General features: G+C 46.6%; 1 protein-coding gene across 7 annotated transcripts in view; it reads right to left on the bottom strand.

The window, feature by feature from the left end:
• Positions 1 to 18,332, bottom strand: part of CD44 (CD44 molecule (IN blood group)) — a 79,501-nt gene that overhangs the window by 45,531 nt on the left and 15,638 nt on the right. For all 7 annotated transcript variants that reach the window (XM_069469811.1, XM_069469812.1, XM_069469813.1 and 4 more), the window contains exon 2: positions 714 to 879. In XM_069469811.1, coding sequence (XP_069325912.1) covers positions 714 to 879 — 166 coding nt within the window. The remainder of the gene's footprint in view (positions 1 to 713; positions 880 to 18,332) is intronic.

The following is an 18,332-nucleotide window of genomic DNA, read 5'->3' as shown; positions in this document are numbered from 1 at the left end:
AACCCAAAACACTTCACGGTGGTGGTCCCCACAGCTTGCTCTTCCCGTGCACCTCTCCCCTCGGGGCCATTGGAAATTCAAAAAACAAAGCCTTTCCCTGTTATGATTTTCCTGGAACCAGTCGGTTTGAAGAAGCTTCTATGGAGCACTGAGATACCTCTCAAGCCTCCTAATAACAGTGTATCTTAATATAATATATCTCAATAACTTTCATGACTTTTTATTTACTTTCTCAAATCACACCAACACAGAAGAGAAACCAAAAAAAAAAAAAAAGAGAGAGAGAGAGAGAGTTGTTTGAAAATCCTTCTTTGAGCCAAGTCTTGCAGGGCCAAGACTCTACCAGCCACATATTTATTTTAAACACTGTTATTTGGTTTACATTTTCTTGTGGTTCCGACAGTGATCCTGCAGCTTCTTCAAAGCCAGAAGAGCGCTGTGGAAGCACGTTAGACAGGAGGATTCCAACCAATATGACCCTTAATGGCTTCCTCTGGGCTCCCCCTAATATGACTCATAAAGGTGTCTTTAGCCAACTTTAAATTCTGGTTGTCCTACAGGTTCCCAATTGACTTGGCCAAATTAATAGGTGGGGCAGAGTCTTTTGGCAATTATCCATTCAGCTGTCAGGGAGGAGCCTTCTGGCTCCAACTCCCCTGCCCCCGGGGGCCAGGCCACCACCTCTCCCCAGTGCCCGGGTGCTGGTCCCTTACCTGCAGGTCTCAAAGCCAATGCTCAGGGCTTGCTTCATCTGCTCCATGGTGGGCAGGGTGCTGTTGAAAGCACTGCAGAGGTCAGCTGCCTCCGTCCTAGAGATGCTATAGCGACCATTTTTCTCCACATGGAATACACCCGAGTAGCGGCAGGTGATATTTAAATCTGTGGGATGAAACAGAAATGTTGAGATTCTTTTGCATAAATAATTTGGGAACAGTAAGAAGTTCATTTTAGGCTATACTCCTTAAAAAGCGAAATACAATTCTCGACTGGCCAGACCCTTCAAAATTCACTCCAGCATTCCAAAGTGCCATTACATTAAACTCAAATCTGAGATAAGACACGTTAAAGTAGCATCACTCTTACATTCTCTCCATCAGCTGCTCTACAACAAGGTTTCAAAAGACATGATTTACTTCTGACTATTAAAGTAATACAAACTCACGGAAAACATACAAAATTCAGGGAAGTAATAAAGGAAAACAAGTCCACCACTAAGAAAACTGTAGCAAACATTTTGCTGTAACTTCTTCCAGTGCTTTTACTGAATACACACATGCTCATGCACACACACATACATGATATATATATTACATCATGTATGATATATACGCACACATATGTTTGCATAGTTGAAATAGTACTAATTCTACAGTTCTAGTGTTGGGAGTCTTTTTTCCACTTAATCCTGTATTACAAGCATTTTCCACAATCAAGTGCTGTTGCTCCCTGGCTTATAACCTCTGATAGCTTTTGGTTGCCCCAGAATAAATTTCCTTGTCATGGCCAAGACCAACATGATCCGGCTCCTTTTTCCCTCTCTAATGTCAAAGTAGCTGGCTCTGCTCTAAGCACAAAGTTTTCCTCCAGTTCCCTCAGGCACTCTGAGCTCCTTCCCATCTTAGAATATTTACGTCTGTGTGCCTTCCCCTCTGTCACCTGGGTGGTTTGGCTTTTGTCATTCAGAATTTCAACTCCACCTCACCTCACCCAAAACACCCTTATTCAACCCCATCCTCTCCCTCTCCTCATCTGGCTTTTGTGTCTTCACGACAACGACAACGTGTTCATCTGTCTGTGCCCATGGCGATTGTCCATCTCTCCTTCCTGTAATAAAAGTTCTGAGAAAGCCCAGGCCTTCTACTCGTTTGCAGCTGTTTCTCCAACACTACAACAGTGCCCAACAGAGAGTAGATGCTCAAAAAGCACTTCCTGAATAAATAAATGACTCACTGAAATTTCCTCAAAAACACACTTTTAATATATTGACAAGATCCAAGACCTGCTATTTCTCCCAAGAGTTAATGGCATTGAAAAGGAAACCAACCACTGTCAACTGGGTAAAGAATTCTACAAGGTCTGCTGTGAGCTTCGTAGATACTAATCTGAAATCTCGATAGGAAGCTGGAAATCATCCTGTTCTACTTGATCCTGCGTAACAATCTCAAAAGACTTCAAAGACCTTCACTGAAAATTCATTATTCCTCTGGAACCACATTATTCCGTTTGCACTTGAGTAAACTCCACACAGAAAGGTTAAGTCATTGAGACTGTCCTGGTGAAGTCTGATTCCTCCTGAACACTTCCTTGGGTCTCAATAACAGTCCTTTTCCAAGGAGACAGGCTGACACCGTCTCTGGGCAGTGGCCCAGGTGCCAGGCCAGGAGCCACTCTGTGTTAGTTAAGAGCCAGGCCTGGAATCTGACATAAGTGACTTTAACCCAGACTCTGTCTCTTCCTTGCACAGGTCCAAAGGTGTCTGAGAAGATTCTACATATTTCCCAACAAGAAAATTAAGAAGTGAGTTGCCCAAGGAAGTGAGTATTTCTATCTCGAACCTACTGTCTCCTTTTCAGATGCCAGTTGCTTTGTTCTACTTCTCTGAGTTGACAGAAATAAGGGAGGAGACCTATTACTGCAGCGTCCCTATGTACCCAGCACCTCTAAGGTTCTGTGTTGCATCATTTTCACCAGAACCCTGAGAGGTGAGTTTTATGTATTAAATATGTATGTACTATTTATAGGTGAAGAAATTGAAGGTCAGGAAAATTGAACGACTTCCCAAAGCCACCCAGCTCTTAAGTGGCAGAGCCGGAAATCCATCTGTGTAACACCAAAACCCATGGTTTGAACCACTTTATCATGTGCCCAGGGATTCTTTCGTATCATTAGTGCAACTGGAGAAAGAAGAGAGGCACATCTAAACAACTGTTAAATAATGACGAAGATAGGGTCATTTCTAGTGAACGATACAGGCAACAACTGCTTTCTCCTTCCTGAGGAGGAAGCAGGTTTCAACCACTAGAAAACAGTGTCTGACAAATGCAAAACGAGATAAGAGAACTGTTAAAATTCTATAGTATCTGAAAACAGTAAAAGGAAATAAGAAATAGAGCTTGCAAAGACATAAGCATCTTTTGTTTGCATCCTTAACAGATGGGTGCTTAAAAAACTCCAAACATCAGAACTAGGTGAAATGGAGAAAACACGTTTTTGTGCAGCTAATTCTTTTTCCGGTCTAATGGCATCCTCTTAAGACACTCACGCAACACTTGGCCGACGAGGCACCCAGAGCACACAGGAGGGAAATGTTCAAGGCGCTTTTGCAATCCTATTTGTTTTTACTGACATTTTCAGCTTGGGCCTCAGTTGGCCAATCTCACAAAGGGAAACTGTCACTCTGCATGACAGCCCTTCCGGGGCCTCTTCCTTGTCCAGCACATGAAAGAAAAGCAAATCATCCCAATCAGCTTCTTGGAGGTGAGGCTGATCGGGGAGACTTCGGTTGGACGCCAGGAGTGGCAAACTACTGGCCTGTCCCTAGCCCAGGTGCTTGTCGTCCCTCAGGTTAAAAATAAAGTCTGAGGCATGGACAGTGGTTTTGAGCTAAATAGCAGTTTTTTTCTTATTAAAATCATTTCCAGCTTGCCACCTGGAAGACAGAATATGCAAATGCAAGAGGAACCAATGCAGGCTGAGACTTTTGAGTAAAATCCCTAGAGTTTCATGTGCAGAAGGCAACATGACTTCATTGACAATACATGCATTGTGTAAGTGTGTCCACATGTGTGTACGCAGGTGAGTGTGTGGTTTTGTGTGTGCACGTGATCAGTCAATATAGGATGAAACAGATAAATCCAACCTTCAGCTTTCCCGGGCTCGAAGGCTTAAACAGGGCTTGACACATTGTAGGTGTCTGCAAAGGGCTGTGAATGAATGACGAAATTCTACACAAAGTAAAAATTCCACAGCTTACATTGATCTTCATCTCGTGAAAAAGTCCAGCTCATAACCCTGATGGCCTTTAGCCATAGAGGAATCGCAACGATAGTAACAAATTCTTCATTTCAGGACAACTATCCTATGAGTGTTCACAATCCCCCTCCTCTGGGCTCCTCTTGCTTTAAAAGGGATCGAAAACTTCAGGGCTGTGTATCATTTAAATCTGGATAAAGTATGAAGACATTCCATCAGGTTTCCTTAATACTTGTGCAAACCCAAATTATTACCCCAGAGGGTATTAATAATACCAAAGCAATAACAGTGGCTAATACTTATTGTGTACTTATAATATAGATGGCAGGCACTCTTTTAAGCACTCTAGAAGCATTAACTCATTTTATTCTTAAAACAACCCTATGAGGGGTAATATTATTATCCCCACTTTCCAGATACAGAAACTAAGGCACAGGGATGGGGAGAAAAAAAGAAACAGCTCTGGCTTCACAGAGGTGGTAATGGCAGAGCCAGGATTCCAACCCAACCAGTCATGGCACCAGGAGCCCACAGGCTTAACCACTTGGCTACTACTCCTAACCCCAGTTTAGGTAACTTTTTCTGACCTCTCAGCATCCCCAACGCATCGCTGCCAATATTCCCCAGGTTTGAGTAGAGTTTAGGTAAGGTTGAGACGTGAGTAGCCACAGGCCACAGAACCCTGCTGGGCAGAGCTCCAAGGCATCTGGCAATGGCGCTACCCGCGCTGCAAACCACTGCGCAGAGGCAGGACTCCTCTGATGTTTGTGTGTCTGTCCTGAGAAACAGAGACCTCTGTGATTCAGGATTCACTTTGACTCAGGAGGCTAGTAATATAAATGGCTGCTTGCATCTCTCAAACAAGCCCTTCCAGCTGGAAATAAATCAAGAATGTTTTCCGTTGTGTCCTCTGGTCTCCAATAAATCTCCCGTATCATGTAATGAGTAAACTGTACCAAGTCCCTCCCTCTGAGAGACAGAATGAGCTCAATGGAAAACCGTGATGGGTTGAGGCCACTTTTGGCTTCAGAGAGGAGCCTCCCCGAGGGAGAAATGCCACTGGGCCTTCAGGGCCTCATCGCCACCAGGCCCAGCATCCAGGAACCTCATCTGCCCCGGTGGGAAGAGGTCTGCTAGGGAGCTGTCAGGAAGGCGAGGAAAAGGAGCTCTCCAAGAGAGTTACTTTATTCTGTAAAACTAGTCTCCAGCACCAAAGTTATATGAAGGTCAGTCTGGTTTAGACCTGCCCATACCTAGCTCAAATCCTGACCCTGCCACTCACTCCAGGTTAGACAGCTAGTTCGTACTTAACCTCTCTGACAGTCAGCCTCCTCCTTGATGGGATGACAATGCCAACCTGTCAGGGTTTGTGGGACTCTTAGATGAGATAAGATAGGTCAAACACTTGCTATGGTGTTTGACAGTGAATAATTAGAGCCAATGGGTATTGCATACTCATTAGGCTCCTTATATACATCAGCTCATTTAATTCTCATGGGAATGCTGTCAGGTAGGCACTATTGCCATACCCATTTTAGAGACAAGGAAACTGAGGCATAGAGTGGTGAAGTAACTTGCCCAAAGTCATCCAAGCAGGAGAATCTGGGTCCTAACCTCTGTGCTGTGCTGGCTCCTGGTTAAATTCACTAACCATGCAGGCTCCTGGTTAAATTCACTCTCACTTAGACAAACCATGGCTGACCCATCTCACCATTATCTTATCTATACTTTCCCCTAAACCTCGGGTCAAGGAAAATAGATCTCTTTAATAAAATCGCTCAGCACATTTCAAAACTTTGCCTACGTTGTAGAGCCTTAAAGGGATAGCTTCTTGGTCCACCATAGTCATTTTCCAAGTGGTAGAAAATCCCGTCTAGTCCTAGGGAGAGAGTATTGTGTAATTTTCACAAAGTTGCCATTCTCTACGTCTTCTCAAACTTTCCTGAGGAATTGGGCTGGCTGACACAGGTGCCTAGTGATGAAGCGGGGAGGCAAGACGTTTTCAACCTGGAATCCAGGAGTTGGTCTTCAAGGTGTCTATGAAGCTGTGAGAATGTACGCAAAACTGTGTGTGCATGCATCAGTGTGCATTCGTGTGTGTGTGTGTGTGTGTGTGTGTGTGTGTAGGCATTTAGGTGGGGCAGTGTCTCTGGGTTTTATTGGTTTCTCAAAGTCTGTGACACAACCAGGCAAAGAATTACAAGAAATTATTATTTCCAAGGTCTTCTCAGGAATCAGAAATTCCAGAATTCTAGAATTTTGGAACTTCCCTGTGTGCTTCATGCCAGCAGGAATTGTGTCACTCTTCCCCACATTATATCCCCGGTACCTCGCACAGCCACCCATGGGAGGCAGATGTTGAATGAATGAATGGATGAATGCTCTCTTTCTGCTTTCCCCTCCAGGAAACAGACTGATGGGGTGCAAGAGGATCACCTATCAGGTCGCTTTCCTAACATCACAACTAAAAAATGACCAGCTGGTCTCTGTTGAGAATTCCCCAATAGACACTCAGAATGTCTTTTATCTGAAACTTTGCTTCTGCGAACATTTGCTGTTTTCCCTGAAAGCAAATGTTTCAGGGAGCAATTTTCAGTTTTGTAACTGGCTTTGTCTGTCTGAACGTTCAAGCCATCATCTCAGCAATGTCACGTACGGTCGCAGGGCCATCACTGAGGCAGATGTCATGAGAGAGGACGGCAAACACAGTGCACCCCACATGAAGACCACCAGGAGACAACCTACATCACACTACGCCCAGAGAGAGGCCTGTTAGGTCTCCAGACCAGGCTTTTCCAGATGGTCCAAAATGGATGGATTTGTTTTCCAACATGAGCTGCCCAGATGTGCCCGGTCTCTATCTGTCATCTCTTCAGGACAGATGAGGCAGAATTAAATTTTTTTTTTTTCCTACTGATTTGGTCCAGAATGGGATGTGTCTGGAGAAGTTGCTTTATCTTGAAGATAGGAATAAGGCCAGCTCCTGTCGTCAATTCCCAGGGCTCACTTGTCGTGAGCCATGATTGTAACAGCAAGCACGTACTGAGTACCTGTTCTGGGCTCAAGGTATTCAACATTTTACACCTAATAATTCAGTTAGTTCTCACAGCAGTCCCATGTGGTAAGCACTTTTATTATCCCCATTTTACATATGAGGTAACCAATTCATTGAGAAACATTAAGTAAATTGAGCTAGTTGCTGGTGGGCCCAGGTCTCACACTGGGCAGTCTGAGGGATGACTTTACAATGTTCATCTGTAGCTTACGCATGGGACAGATACCAAAACCACAGGAAACTCCATGTGATTTTTAAAGTGTGGAGAGGTGATCATTAAAAGAGAGCTCTTGAGAAAATAATTTGAACATATTGAATATTATTTTAAGATCAGAGGTCTCTCAATTTTGGACCACAAGGCTTAAAGGGGCAGGGGCTTTGCCCAAGGGCTTAGTAAGGCTTCAGTGAAAAAATATGCACTAATGGAACTTCCACTCTCTCTCTGGGGAGAAGCTTCTGAAGTCTCAACGTTCACTGGCTTTCCCCAGCAATGAGCCGGCTCCCTCTCTCTGATTCTACCCGTTGGTCTTCCCATGATGCCCTTGGGAATTGAGGGTCCAACCCCAACTCAGCCCTCAGGCCTCCTGCCCCTCACTGCCTGAATGCTCTGGCCGTGGCCAGGCAGAGCTAATGAGGAGAGGACTTGGGACTCAGCCTTGGCCCAGGGCTGGGTTTGCCATACCACAGGCCATTCTTGTGACATTTTGAGATGTCTGCTGCCAAACCCAAAGACCTAGACCATCCAGGCTGAGACGCCCGGTTGATCTGGCTGCTGCATGGCACGCTGGGCTGACAGCATCCAAGGTGATCCAGCTCCTGGGAGGCAGCCACACACAAACCACTTGGGTAGTGACAGCCAGAAGCACTGGTGAGCTCTCCAGAGTTTTCATTTTTACAGTGTTTATCATTAAGAAGCCAGGATTCTATTTCTGTCCTCTGATTTGCTGAGCTCATGTCCAAAACAGATTACACAACTCATAAACCTAACTGAGCTGATTCTGATCAGAAGTAGAGAGGGGAAAGGCCAATGTTTGTTTTTAAAGCATTATTGCTAATTGGATCATCTACATATAAAGCTGAAAGGGACAATGGGAAGCCTCTAACCAAAGTCTCTTGTGACACAGAGCCATAATATGTTGAAATAAAGAAGAAAAAAAAAAAAAAAAAAAGAATGACTGAGCATAGTCTCCCAGCCAGTTATGAGAAAAGCAGAATCTCAGGGATCCATAAATGCAGAGTCCTGACTCTCAGTCCAGTGCTCTTGCTACTGAACTGTCTTTTGTAAGAGGTCTGAGCAAGCTGTTCTCAATAAAGCCACAACCTACTGCCTTAACAGGACATGAAGAAATCTGTTTTTCATTTGTTTGAAGTCTTCCAAGCCCAGAAGTTTCTATCTGGGAGTCTCTCTAGCTCTTGGAGCCCCTGCTGCCCCCAGGCCTGCCAGTCCAGAAGGCCGCAGCCTTCCCTGTGCCCGGCTTCACTCGCCCCCGTCTCCTGATGCCCATGTGATGGGCGCCTGGTGAAAGGGCATATTGTTCAGCATCCACTTCTGAATGAGGCCAAAATCACACTTGGTGGCCGAATCGCCTTTGGCTGCCCAGTGCAGACCATGAGTCTTGAGTGACTCAGTCTCTCCCGGAATTGCCCTGGAGGCGGATGAGCGTTTAATGAGCAGAGAACACAGTCATGCACAATCATACCCAGAGAACTTCCTCCAGAATGTGTCTTGGGTTGCTTTCAACTGAACCATTCATCACTTGACACTTACAAAGGAAATGCACCCCAACTTCTTGGCGCCTGGCTGGGGCCCCTGACCTCTCAGCCTTTTGTCCGTGGAGCACAGACCCTGTCATGGCAGCCAATGCTGAACCAACGGGGGCCGGTCACACCCACTCTATCGGAGAATGCCGAAGGTTCTCTCCTCTGTTACCCTGGCCCTTCAGCTAAGGCCACCAAATGCCCAGCCCAATGCACAGTCTAGAAAGCTCTTGGGTCATTTTCAGAGTTGGAACAGAGGCCCTGTCGCTGCCTCCTCGTGTGACGGGAGGACTTGGGAAGGGAGAGGGCATGGAGAACCTGTTTAAACCCCCACTCCCGGTCCTGGATCTAACAGAATCTTTCCGGCAAAGGAGAGCATGTGTCCCAGAACAGTTGCTTTACTGCACAAGAATTCTGTAAGGCCAAGGGGACTTTGGTGAGAGAGTCTCCAGGGAGAGAAACAACAGTGTGTACCCCTGTGTGTTGCCATGGCGATCAGGAAATCCTCTGGCCTCAAAACCTTTGTTTTCTTCTTTTTCGGTTCTTACTGATTTAGCAGATTGATGAGCACAAACCCAGGATGTGGTAAATGAAATGAAAAAGCATCTCTGGGGCCCACATAGGGGTTTTCCTGTTGCAAGTAGGAAAAAAAAGATGGTTCCACTTTGTTTTGTAATTTGCGTGTTCTTCCCCCACCCCCCAGGTAGTTACAGTGACTGCGACATCACCTAACTAGTGTACAGTTTCTGCTCAGGACTGTAGCTGGCACTTTGAGGAACTGGTTCACTTTGGTTTGAGGGAAATATCTCAGGAGAGTTGAGGTAGGCTGAGAAACGGTTACTCCCAGGTAGTATTTCCAGTTCCGGGGTGATTAATGGGTCACTGATGGGCTGATGAACCAGGGGCTCCCACCTGGGAGTAAGTGTACTAGTTCTAGTCTAAATCCTGTTAATTATAAGCTATGTGACTTTGAATAACTCACTGAACCTGTGCTCCCCCAGGCACATCGAGCCTTTCTACCTCCCAGGATGAAATAAGAAGTTACGAAAACTTTGGAGCTTGTGGGATAAAAGTGGGAGTGTTGCTATGCACACCTGGGACAGTATTCAAATCTCAGAAAGCTTCTCCAAAACCCCGTATGAATGGACACACATTTCTCAACAGAATAGAAGGGATCACAGCACAGCAGGCTCTGGTAATCTCACCATGTACGAGTTGTCTCCACCCACTACGAAACACTTTCACATCCAAAGGCAGCCCCGTGAGGCCCAGAGGGTAGGTGCTATGGATCCATTTAACAGATGAAGAAATGAAGGAATAAGAGTTTGAGACTCAAGAGTCTTAACAGAGAGTTTGATAAACTCAGATTTTCCAAGTCTGCTGGTTTTTCCATTCACCTGTGGTACTGCTCTTGCAGCCTGCACTGTCAACAGGCAAAGGGACCAGTGGCAGCTCTCAGAGAGGGGCGTGATGGTTTTCAGACTTTCCCTCCTCTCCCCGCCATGATGTCTTCAGCAGAACCACAATATTTAAGATGGCAAAAAGTAGAGCTTCCCTTGTGGGAGCTGGAGTGAGGGTGGAGGGGCAGACCCAGAGCCTTGTTCCCCCAGATGCTCATTCATGCCCAGCACCCACCCCAGCCCACCCATGGTCCTAGCACCCTCCACAAAGCCCTAGGAGGCTGGGAGGAACAGTCTGGAAAACACTGTGGTAGCGATGACAGCCACCACTTAGTAAGTCCTGCGGTGCACCAGGGGCTCCAAGGCACTGGAAGCCCTAGGAGGGTAAGTCACCCCACGTGCTGGCTTTAGAAAGAGACAGTCATGGAAATTAGCACAGGGTCCGGCAGCCCAAATGAAATGTGTGGCGTAAAAATGCCATAAGTGACACAGGCTTCATATGAGTAGTTTTGTATTTTTTTTCCCCTCAGTATCAAGAATAAAAATACCCTGCAACTTAAAGTTCTTCATAAAGACTGTCCCTAGTTCACCACGCAGAGAGGAGATGGCAAAGCCTCAGCGTCCAATCCTACCCTACAGGGACCTGCGCTGGGTGAACAGTGGCCTTGACCGTTATTATAGAATCAGAAGCTGCAGTAAGGCTACTTGTCCTTCAACATGGAGCCACCCAGACAAAGAGGAGCAAAAGGCCACCCCTCCAGCCCCCAGATCCCGACTTTGGCACACGGCCCAGGGCATCTCCAACTTTGACATTCTTCCCTCTTGCTTGTCTCTTTTAGCATCCTCTCAAGTGAGAAAAAGAAGACTCTGGAATGTATGGAGCTGCTACTCTGTGCTGGACTGTAGGCTAGAGGCCTTAACAGATGTTATGCCATGTGATTCTCAGGGCACCTTGACATCAAGTTGTCATCCCCACATCACAGATGAAACAAGTAAGGTTCAGAGCACAACTGATCCAACATCTTACTAGGAAAGTGGCAAGAGCCAAGGAGTCAAACCCCAAGATAACACCTGGTCTCTCAGCCAAGACTCAGTTTACCAAAGCCACACCTCGCTGCTTGGGATCTGCAGATTCTCATATTGGGGGCGTGAAATGCAAGTGAACTATGGGCTAAAGGATGTGGTTGGGACTCTCCTGCTGCTGAGCCCCTGGCTGGGCTTCCCAGTCATGTTAACAGAAGAGCACCTGCTAGGTGCCAGGCTCGGTGCTAGGTGCTTGGACTATCCCATTTAAACCCTGCAATATCACATGAGGTAAGTACTATTGCTATCATCAAACCTTTTACAGATAAGAAAACGGAGGCTGAGAGAGGTTAAGCAACCTCTGGAAGGTTGCACCATCACGGGTCAGGTAGACCGATCCCTTCTTTCTCGGCTGCCACATGCCAATGCCTCTCTCTTTGCGGCACTTGACTTCAGGAAGAGGCAGGTGAGAAGCAGTATCATGCCTCTTCCAGGTAGTTTGAACGTCATTGGGTTAATATTTACTAATGTCGTGCAAATACAGCTGGAGGATGGGAGCAGATTACTACTCTCTCCTCCCAGGAGGAAGCTAGCAGACCAGAGGAGATGGGGAGAATTTCATAGAAAAATCAGCCCTGCACTGGGACTTCGGAGGCCTGAGCTTAAATAGGGCTGACCCTCTAGGGACCACAGTAAGAGGAAATGCTCGATGAATGGATTGGATTTCTGCCTGGCTGGGAGAGTAGACAGGTCACTACCTCTGTTCTTCCCAGGACAGATGGTATCTGGTTCAGATAGCCCATAACTTAATGCTTTTTAACCCCTTCCCCCACACCACCACTTCAATTCATAGGGGACACCATGCCAGTCACGCTCCAGTGGGAACTAAGTGCCTTGCAATCGCCAGTGGCCTCTTTCCCTGTGACTCAAAGAAGCTTATCTGGATGCAAGCGAATGCATGTGCATGCTTTTCTAGGAATAACTAGGAGCTTGCTGCAGTATAGAAGAAAAGTAAGTCAGTTATAAACCTTGGCGGTTGGTGGCCAGTAGCCCTGCCCTACAGTTTACCTTACAGCCAATACTGACTTACAGTTGGACTCTGACAGAACAAGAGTCATGCCTTTAGCTTACCCTTTTCCTCCTCAAATACTTCAGCAGCAAAGTAACGTAGCTGCAAAAATATTCATTTGCAAAAACAAAGCATTGCAAGTGATGAAGCGGAGTTCTAGATTTCCACTGATTCTGAATTCAGAGGGCTCGGAAATCGCCAGGTCACGTTTGAATAACTCAGTCTCTCTCTTTTCTCATCCTCTTTCCCTTTTTCACATGCGCACAAGCACACACGCACAAGAGGCAGAGTCCCCCTCCCAGTCTAAGAACCCTAGCACTCACCGCTCATTCTGCAGATATTTTTCGTAGTTACGCAAACATTTCAAAGCAGAAGCGCTACAGAAGGAGGGGTTGGATTGTGGGGACATTTTAAAAATCTGGGCCAAAAGATTTCCAGGATTACTACAGTTCCAATTGCCCTGTGAACTCATAGCTTGTAATTGACACCTCTTCCTGAGTTTTCAGTCCGTGAAATCTCAGCTGTAACTGCAGATGCCAGTCTCAAATGCCAAGCTCCAGAGAATTCATTCCTGACAAGCTTTTAAACCCAGTTCAAGCCACAGAGTTTGGACCAAAATCTTTACCATTTAACATTCAGCTGGAGCAGGCCAAACATAACTTCCTGCTTTTAAGGAACATGGCCCATGCAAAGATCTAGAGGCTTGGAAATGGAGGAAGTTCCAAATGACCCTTCTGTGGAGTTGTCAAAAAAAATAATGACTTGATTTTCCTTCAAATAAATGGCTGGCGAGCATGACAAGAGACCACACCTGGAGAAGCCCTGTTCTTTCACCACAGGCATTGGACGGCAGCTCTAGAAACGTCGGGGTGAGGACAGCTGGGCCTCCTCCTGTGAAACCTGTGCCTCCCAAAGCCCCGTTAGTCCCCACAGGGCATGGGGCAAGGTGTTATGGATGCTATGTGCAAGATACGATCCTGGTTTCTGGAGAGACAGACATGGTCCCTGCCCTCCAGGAGCTTACCTTCTAGTGTGAAGAGATAGTGTACAGGTAAGTGATTAATACATGAATAAGGTAAGTTCAGGTACTGATAGTGCTCTACAGAAGACGAAAGAGGATATTATAATCGAGAATGACAGAGCTGCTTTGACAGGTGGTCAGTGTGGTCTGGGGCTCACTCTTCTACAACCTCATGGGCATAGTTTACTTATTCACATAGGGCTTTTGGTGGTCCTGGATACCCAGCAAAAGGAAATGTACTTGCCCTTCCATACACCCAGATTAAATCAGATTTGGAATTCATCTTGGCCTTCCAGGGTCCATAAGGAGATGTCCCTAGAATCTGGACTTAGTATGGTAGACAAGGGAGACTTAGAAGGCAAAAACTGCAACAACTGAATGACGTGGCTTTAGGGACAAGAGTTCCATTTGGGTCACCAGCTGGGCACAGAGCTGGTGTAAGTAGGGCTGCATCTGCCCCTTCTGGGTCTAGCCCAGAAATTCAAGGCAAATCAGACAGATTTGCAGAGCAGCCCAGCAGAGCGCACCTGTCATGTGTCCACTCCCAAGCCCTCTGAAGGCTTATGAGACTCTCCTGGCCCCCTGACAACTATGCCATCCATTATTTCACAGTTGCTGATAACTGGTGAATGGAGCAATGTACCCCATGGCATTGTCAGATCATAGTGGCCAAACTCACAGTCTTTTATATCAGGAAGACTTGGGTCCAACTCCCAGTGTAAGCTCTTGTGGGATGTTTGTTTCCTTAACCTTTAAGCCAGTTTCTTCATTAGTAAAGTGAAGGTCATGCCTTTTTATGGGACGCTTTTAAGGATTAAGTGAGGTAATACACCTAAAGCACTGAGCAAAGAACTTGACTCTTAGCAAAGTGCCTGGGATTTCATAGATATTAGCCAATCATCTCAAAGATTAAAGTGCATTTAAGGCAGCTTACATGTAAAGTGCCTCTTATTCTAACTTAATTCTTCATTAACTGGTCAGCCACTTGCTGTATCCTTGGTTGTGGCCATGCAAGACCTCCAGACCTGCAGTTAATTCAGAGCCAGGAGTCTAATTATCCTGAAACATGGGCTCTTACTCTCTATAATATGTGTTCTCTCTTTATGGATAGATACATAGATAGGATAGATTTGAGACAGACGGGTGATAGACAGATGAGAGAGAGAAAGAGAGAGACCAGAGAAGGGAACAGGGCTCTACCTATAAAGCATCATTCTAGGAAGAACACTGTCTCAAGTGGTGCCAACCCAGATGAGCAAAATGGGTTCCCAGGGGACCAGGCCTTATCCATCTTTACATCCGCAGCGTCTGACATACAGTATGATGGCCCAATAGATGTTTCTTTGGTTTGGTGGGAAAGGCATTAGGTTGGAAGTTCTGAGACCTGGCGTTTAGCACCAGGCTTCTTACTGAGAAGCTGCGAGTACTTGGAGAAGTCACTTTATCTCTCCAGGCCTCATTTTCTTTATCAAACAAGGAAGAGGTCGGATTTGAACATCTCTAGGTTCCCAGCCAACCCAGCCCTCTGCCTCCAGAGGGAGAAGTCAACATTTCTTTCTCACTCACTTTCCAAACCCTCGAGGAACCTGAGTGCTGCCTCTTGCCTGCAGAGTAGCGGCATTTCGCTCTGGTGTCAGAGTGGCTATGGTGTAATGAATGCGTCAGGCAGAGTGGACTGGCCAGTAAAAGGAAACAGTAGATAAAGCACGAGAGAGAGTGTTACAAGCATCCTGCTCTCCTGTTACACCAAATAAACGCCTTTCAGCACAGAGACTAGAACCTGCCCCATTGAAGCCGGAGGGAAAGAATGGTTTCAATTAAGAAAAAGGCAGCAGTTACTGATGTCCTTAGGGAGACTCCTCCTAAATTACTACAAACAGTCCCAGTGCTCCCTGCAGGGAATTTCGGCATCTTGGGCCAATCAATCCAAACCAGTCTTCAGTCCTGAAACGACCCTCCTGCTGGGCAGCCCCCACCTGAACAATGGGGAGTCGAGATTCACCCCCCACTAGCTCCCTGATCTTTGGTGGTCTCGGAGGCCTCACTGCACAGAGAGGAAAGTTCCCATCACCTCCTTTCCTGAAGGTGCCGCCCCACACTTCTGAATTGTTTCAAGCCCTGTAATTCTCAAGGAGCCAGAAAAATCCACACTCTTAGGAAAAGGAGATGCCTTGAATTTTCAAAGCCTCAGTTCTGGGCATGGAAGAACAAGATTAACCCCCAAAGCTGAATGGGAACTTGCAGTGTGGTGCTACAAGGGACAGGGGGCTCTGAGCCGAATTCCAGTCCCACCAAGTGAGAGCTGAGCCATCTCAGGCAAGTCACCTCCCCCCTTTATGAGCCTCAGTTTCCCAGCCTGTAAAGTGGCTCTGATAAAATTCAGCCATTCGTTTATTTAGTAGCTATTTCGCGCACACCTCAAAGAGCAGTTGATGGAAGTTGGATAATAAATACCCATTAAAGCACCAGCGTAGGGTCTGGATCATAACAGATGCTGAGTCAATGCCAATTTTCCCCCTTCTCCCTCAGGAAGATAAAACCCTGGACCACTGGCCCCAGCTCTCCCGGACACCAAGGGGACTCTTCGGTTCTCATTTACGATGTGTTTGCACCAAAAAAAAAAAAAAAAAATTTACACTTTGATAATCTACTGTTTCATCCCAAACGGCAGCCCAAAACTACACTCTCATAAAATTAAAAGCAAGATGAGAACCTGACACATGTGCAATCACTGCTATTAAAGGTGCAAAAGCCTTACTCACTTCTGAGGTGTGGCTGGGAGTGGCCAGATCTTCCTTTCTTTAGAGAAGAGCAGAACTGAGCAGTGAAAGGCTTAAAAGGTATTTTTAGAGATTTGAGAATTGATTAAAAAAAAAAAAACCAAAAAACTATTGACAGGTGTGAACTTTATGCACTCAGAAGCTGGCCCCTCATTCCCAACCGAGAAATTCTAAGCTTGGGCTTCTGGGGAGGAAGCGGGCTCTGGGCAACTCCAAAATTCCCAGAGTGGGAAGGAGCTACTGTACTAAACTGCCACCAAGGGCCCCTCTGCACTGAGGCCAGGGAACAGGACGGTACAGAAACATTTCCATCCAAAGGAGAAAAACACAATCTCTTCCTCCAGCCCCACCATCCCCTGCCAGGACGGAAGGCAGGAAGAGGCTGATCCTGCTGAGACAAGCAGCCCGGGAGATTGACTGTAATTGTGCAAGTAAAGGCAGGACCTGGAGCGCTGTTCCCATTCACTTTAACCAGCGACAGCAAGAACCAAGGTTCCCGGAACATCCTATGCTGCTCCAATCTGCCCAGCAACAGTTGTTCCAGTAAGCACGCATGTGGCGTCAGCGGTCTCTGTGCCCTCCCCACCTAATTAAATGAGAGTTTATTGACTGACATTTTGCCCAGAAATGGAATTGAAAATCTTCCAAACGCAGCTGGAAGCATTCCCAGCAGGAACAGCCAGGGCTGAAGAGTGGAGGGAGAGGTCCCAGCTCTACACCTAACAATGATCATAATTATTACTGTTGGACGCTTACTCCACACCAGTCAATCTGCCAAGGGCTTCATGGACGCGATCGCATCAGTCCTTACACAAGCCTTGGCCATAAGGATTAGAACTCTGTTAGAGATGAGAAAACGGAGGGGCAGGGAAGTTCAGTAAATCACTTCAGGCCACATAATTGGTGAGTAGCAGGACTCAGCTCTATTTCCATGAGCGCCCAGGACACCAAAGTCGAATCCTCCTGGAGCGCAGAGACTCAACTGTGTGGGCCGGAGTAGACATTCTGAGTCTAGCCTGCAGGGGACAATGGGACACCCCGCTCTGAGAGACACTGTTCCCTGCTGGCCTATTTGAGGACGGGCCTGTTTCTGAATGTCTCCCAGGGCTCTGGGAAACTCCTTATGGAGAAGAAACCACATGTGTTTTCCAGAGTCTTTAACAATGCAAACAATGCAGAATACAAAAGCGGCTGTTGACTTTAGCCTTCCAAACAATGTAAAGAACAGGAAGCTCAGGCAGATAATAAGGCTCCTCTCCTCTACCATGAGAAATGGCCCTAAAGGAAGCCTGGGATTATCTGATGATGCTTATTTGAAAGGAGGAAGAGCTTCCCCAAACATGTCCCTGAAGTGAGCCACAGGGAGCCCCTCTCTCTGCCCCCAGCAAGGAGTGGAGTGTCCAAGTCTCCCCAGACCTCCCCCCAGCTGGCCCTTCCCTAGAAAGAAAATGTTTCCTCCTTGTCTTTCACACTCATCCTGAGTGGTCAGATGTTGCATGTAGTCAGCTTCCCTTGTAGTGCCCTTGCAGGAAACTGTGGAAGAGACTGTTTCTTAGGTGATACCAGCCAAGGAGGCGGGTGAGGGAACTGGAATGGCACAGAAGCATACAGAGGAAGGAGGGAGAGAAGAGGTGGCCTGTTCGCTGACCCTTGTTTGCTTTCTAAGCACTTGTCTCTCACTCTCATAGTAATAAACAGATAGACAGATAGTAGCCAGATAGATGAGAGGTAGACGTAAGTAGATAGAGCTAGATAATAGGTAAATAGATAATAGAGAAGGATGGTAGATGGATAGATAAACAACGGTTTCTAAAAAGCTGAATTTGGAATTCACAGGCTGAATCCACCAGAGTAAGCCACAGCCCCACCAAAACGACCACCACCCCAGCACTGAAGTGGGTACAGGTCTTCAGAAAAGAGGAGAGGATCTCAGTCCCCACCCCACTGATTCTACAGCCTTCATCCAGTGCCCCCAGGTGCTGGGCACTGTGTAGGCACGGGAGGGAATGAATGAGGCAGACAAGGTCACTGTCCCCATGGAGGTTATGGCCCAAAGGGGAAGACAACATTAAACAAGTTGACAACACAGAATGGTAAACGCTGTAACAGAAATACAAGGTGCAGCGGGAGCTGAGTGCAGTCTAGAGGGGAGGACTTTGCTGTCCCCAAGGCAACCCCCTTCCCGAGGAAATGCCATTTCATCCGAGAACTGAAGGATAGATTAGGAACTAGTCAGGCAGTCGAATGCTCACAA

The sequence above is a fragment of the Eulemur rufifrons genome, chromosome 6 (assembly GCF_041146395.1).
Source record: "Eulemur rufifrons isolate Redbay chromosome 6, OSU_ERuf_1, whole genome shotgun sequence".
Classification (NCBI taxonomy): domain Eukaryota; kingdom Metazoa; phylum Chordata; class Mammalia; order Primates; family Lemuridae; genus Eulemur; species Eulemur rufifrons.
This window is presented reverse-complemented; position numbering and strand designations above follow the sequence as displayed.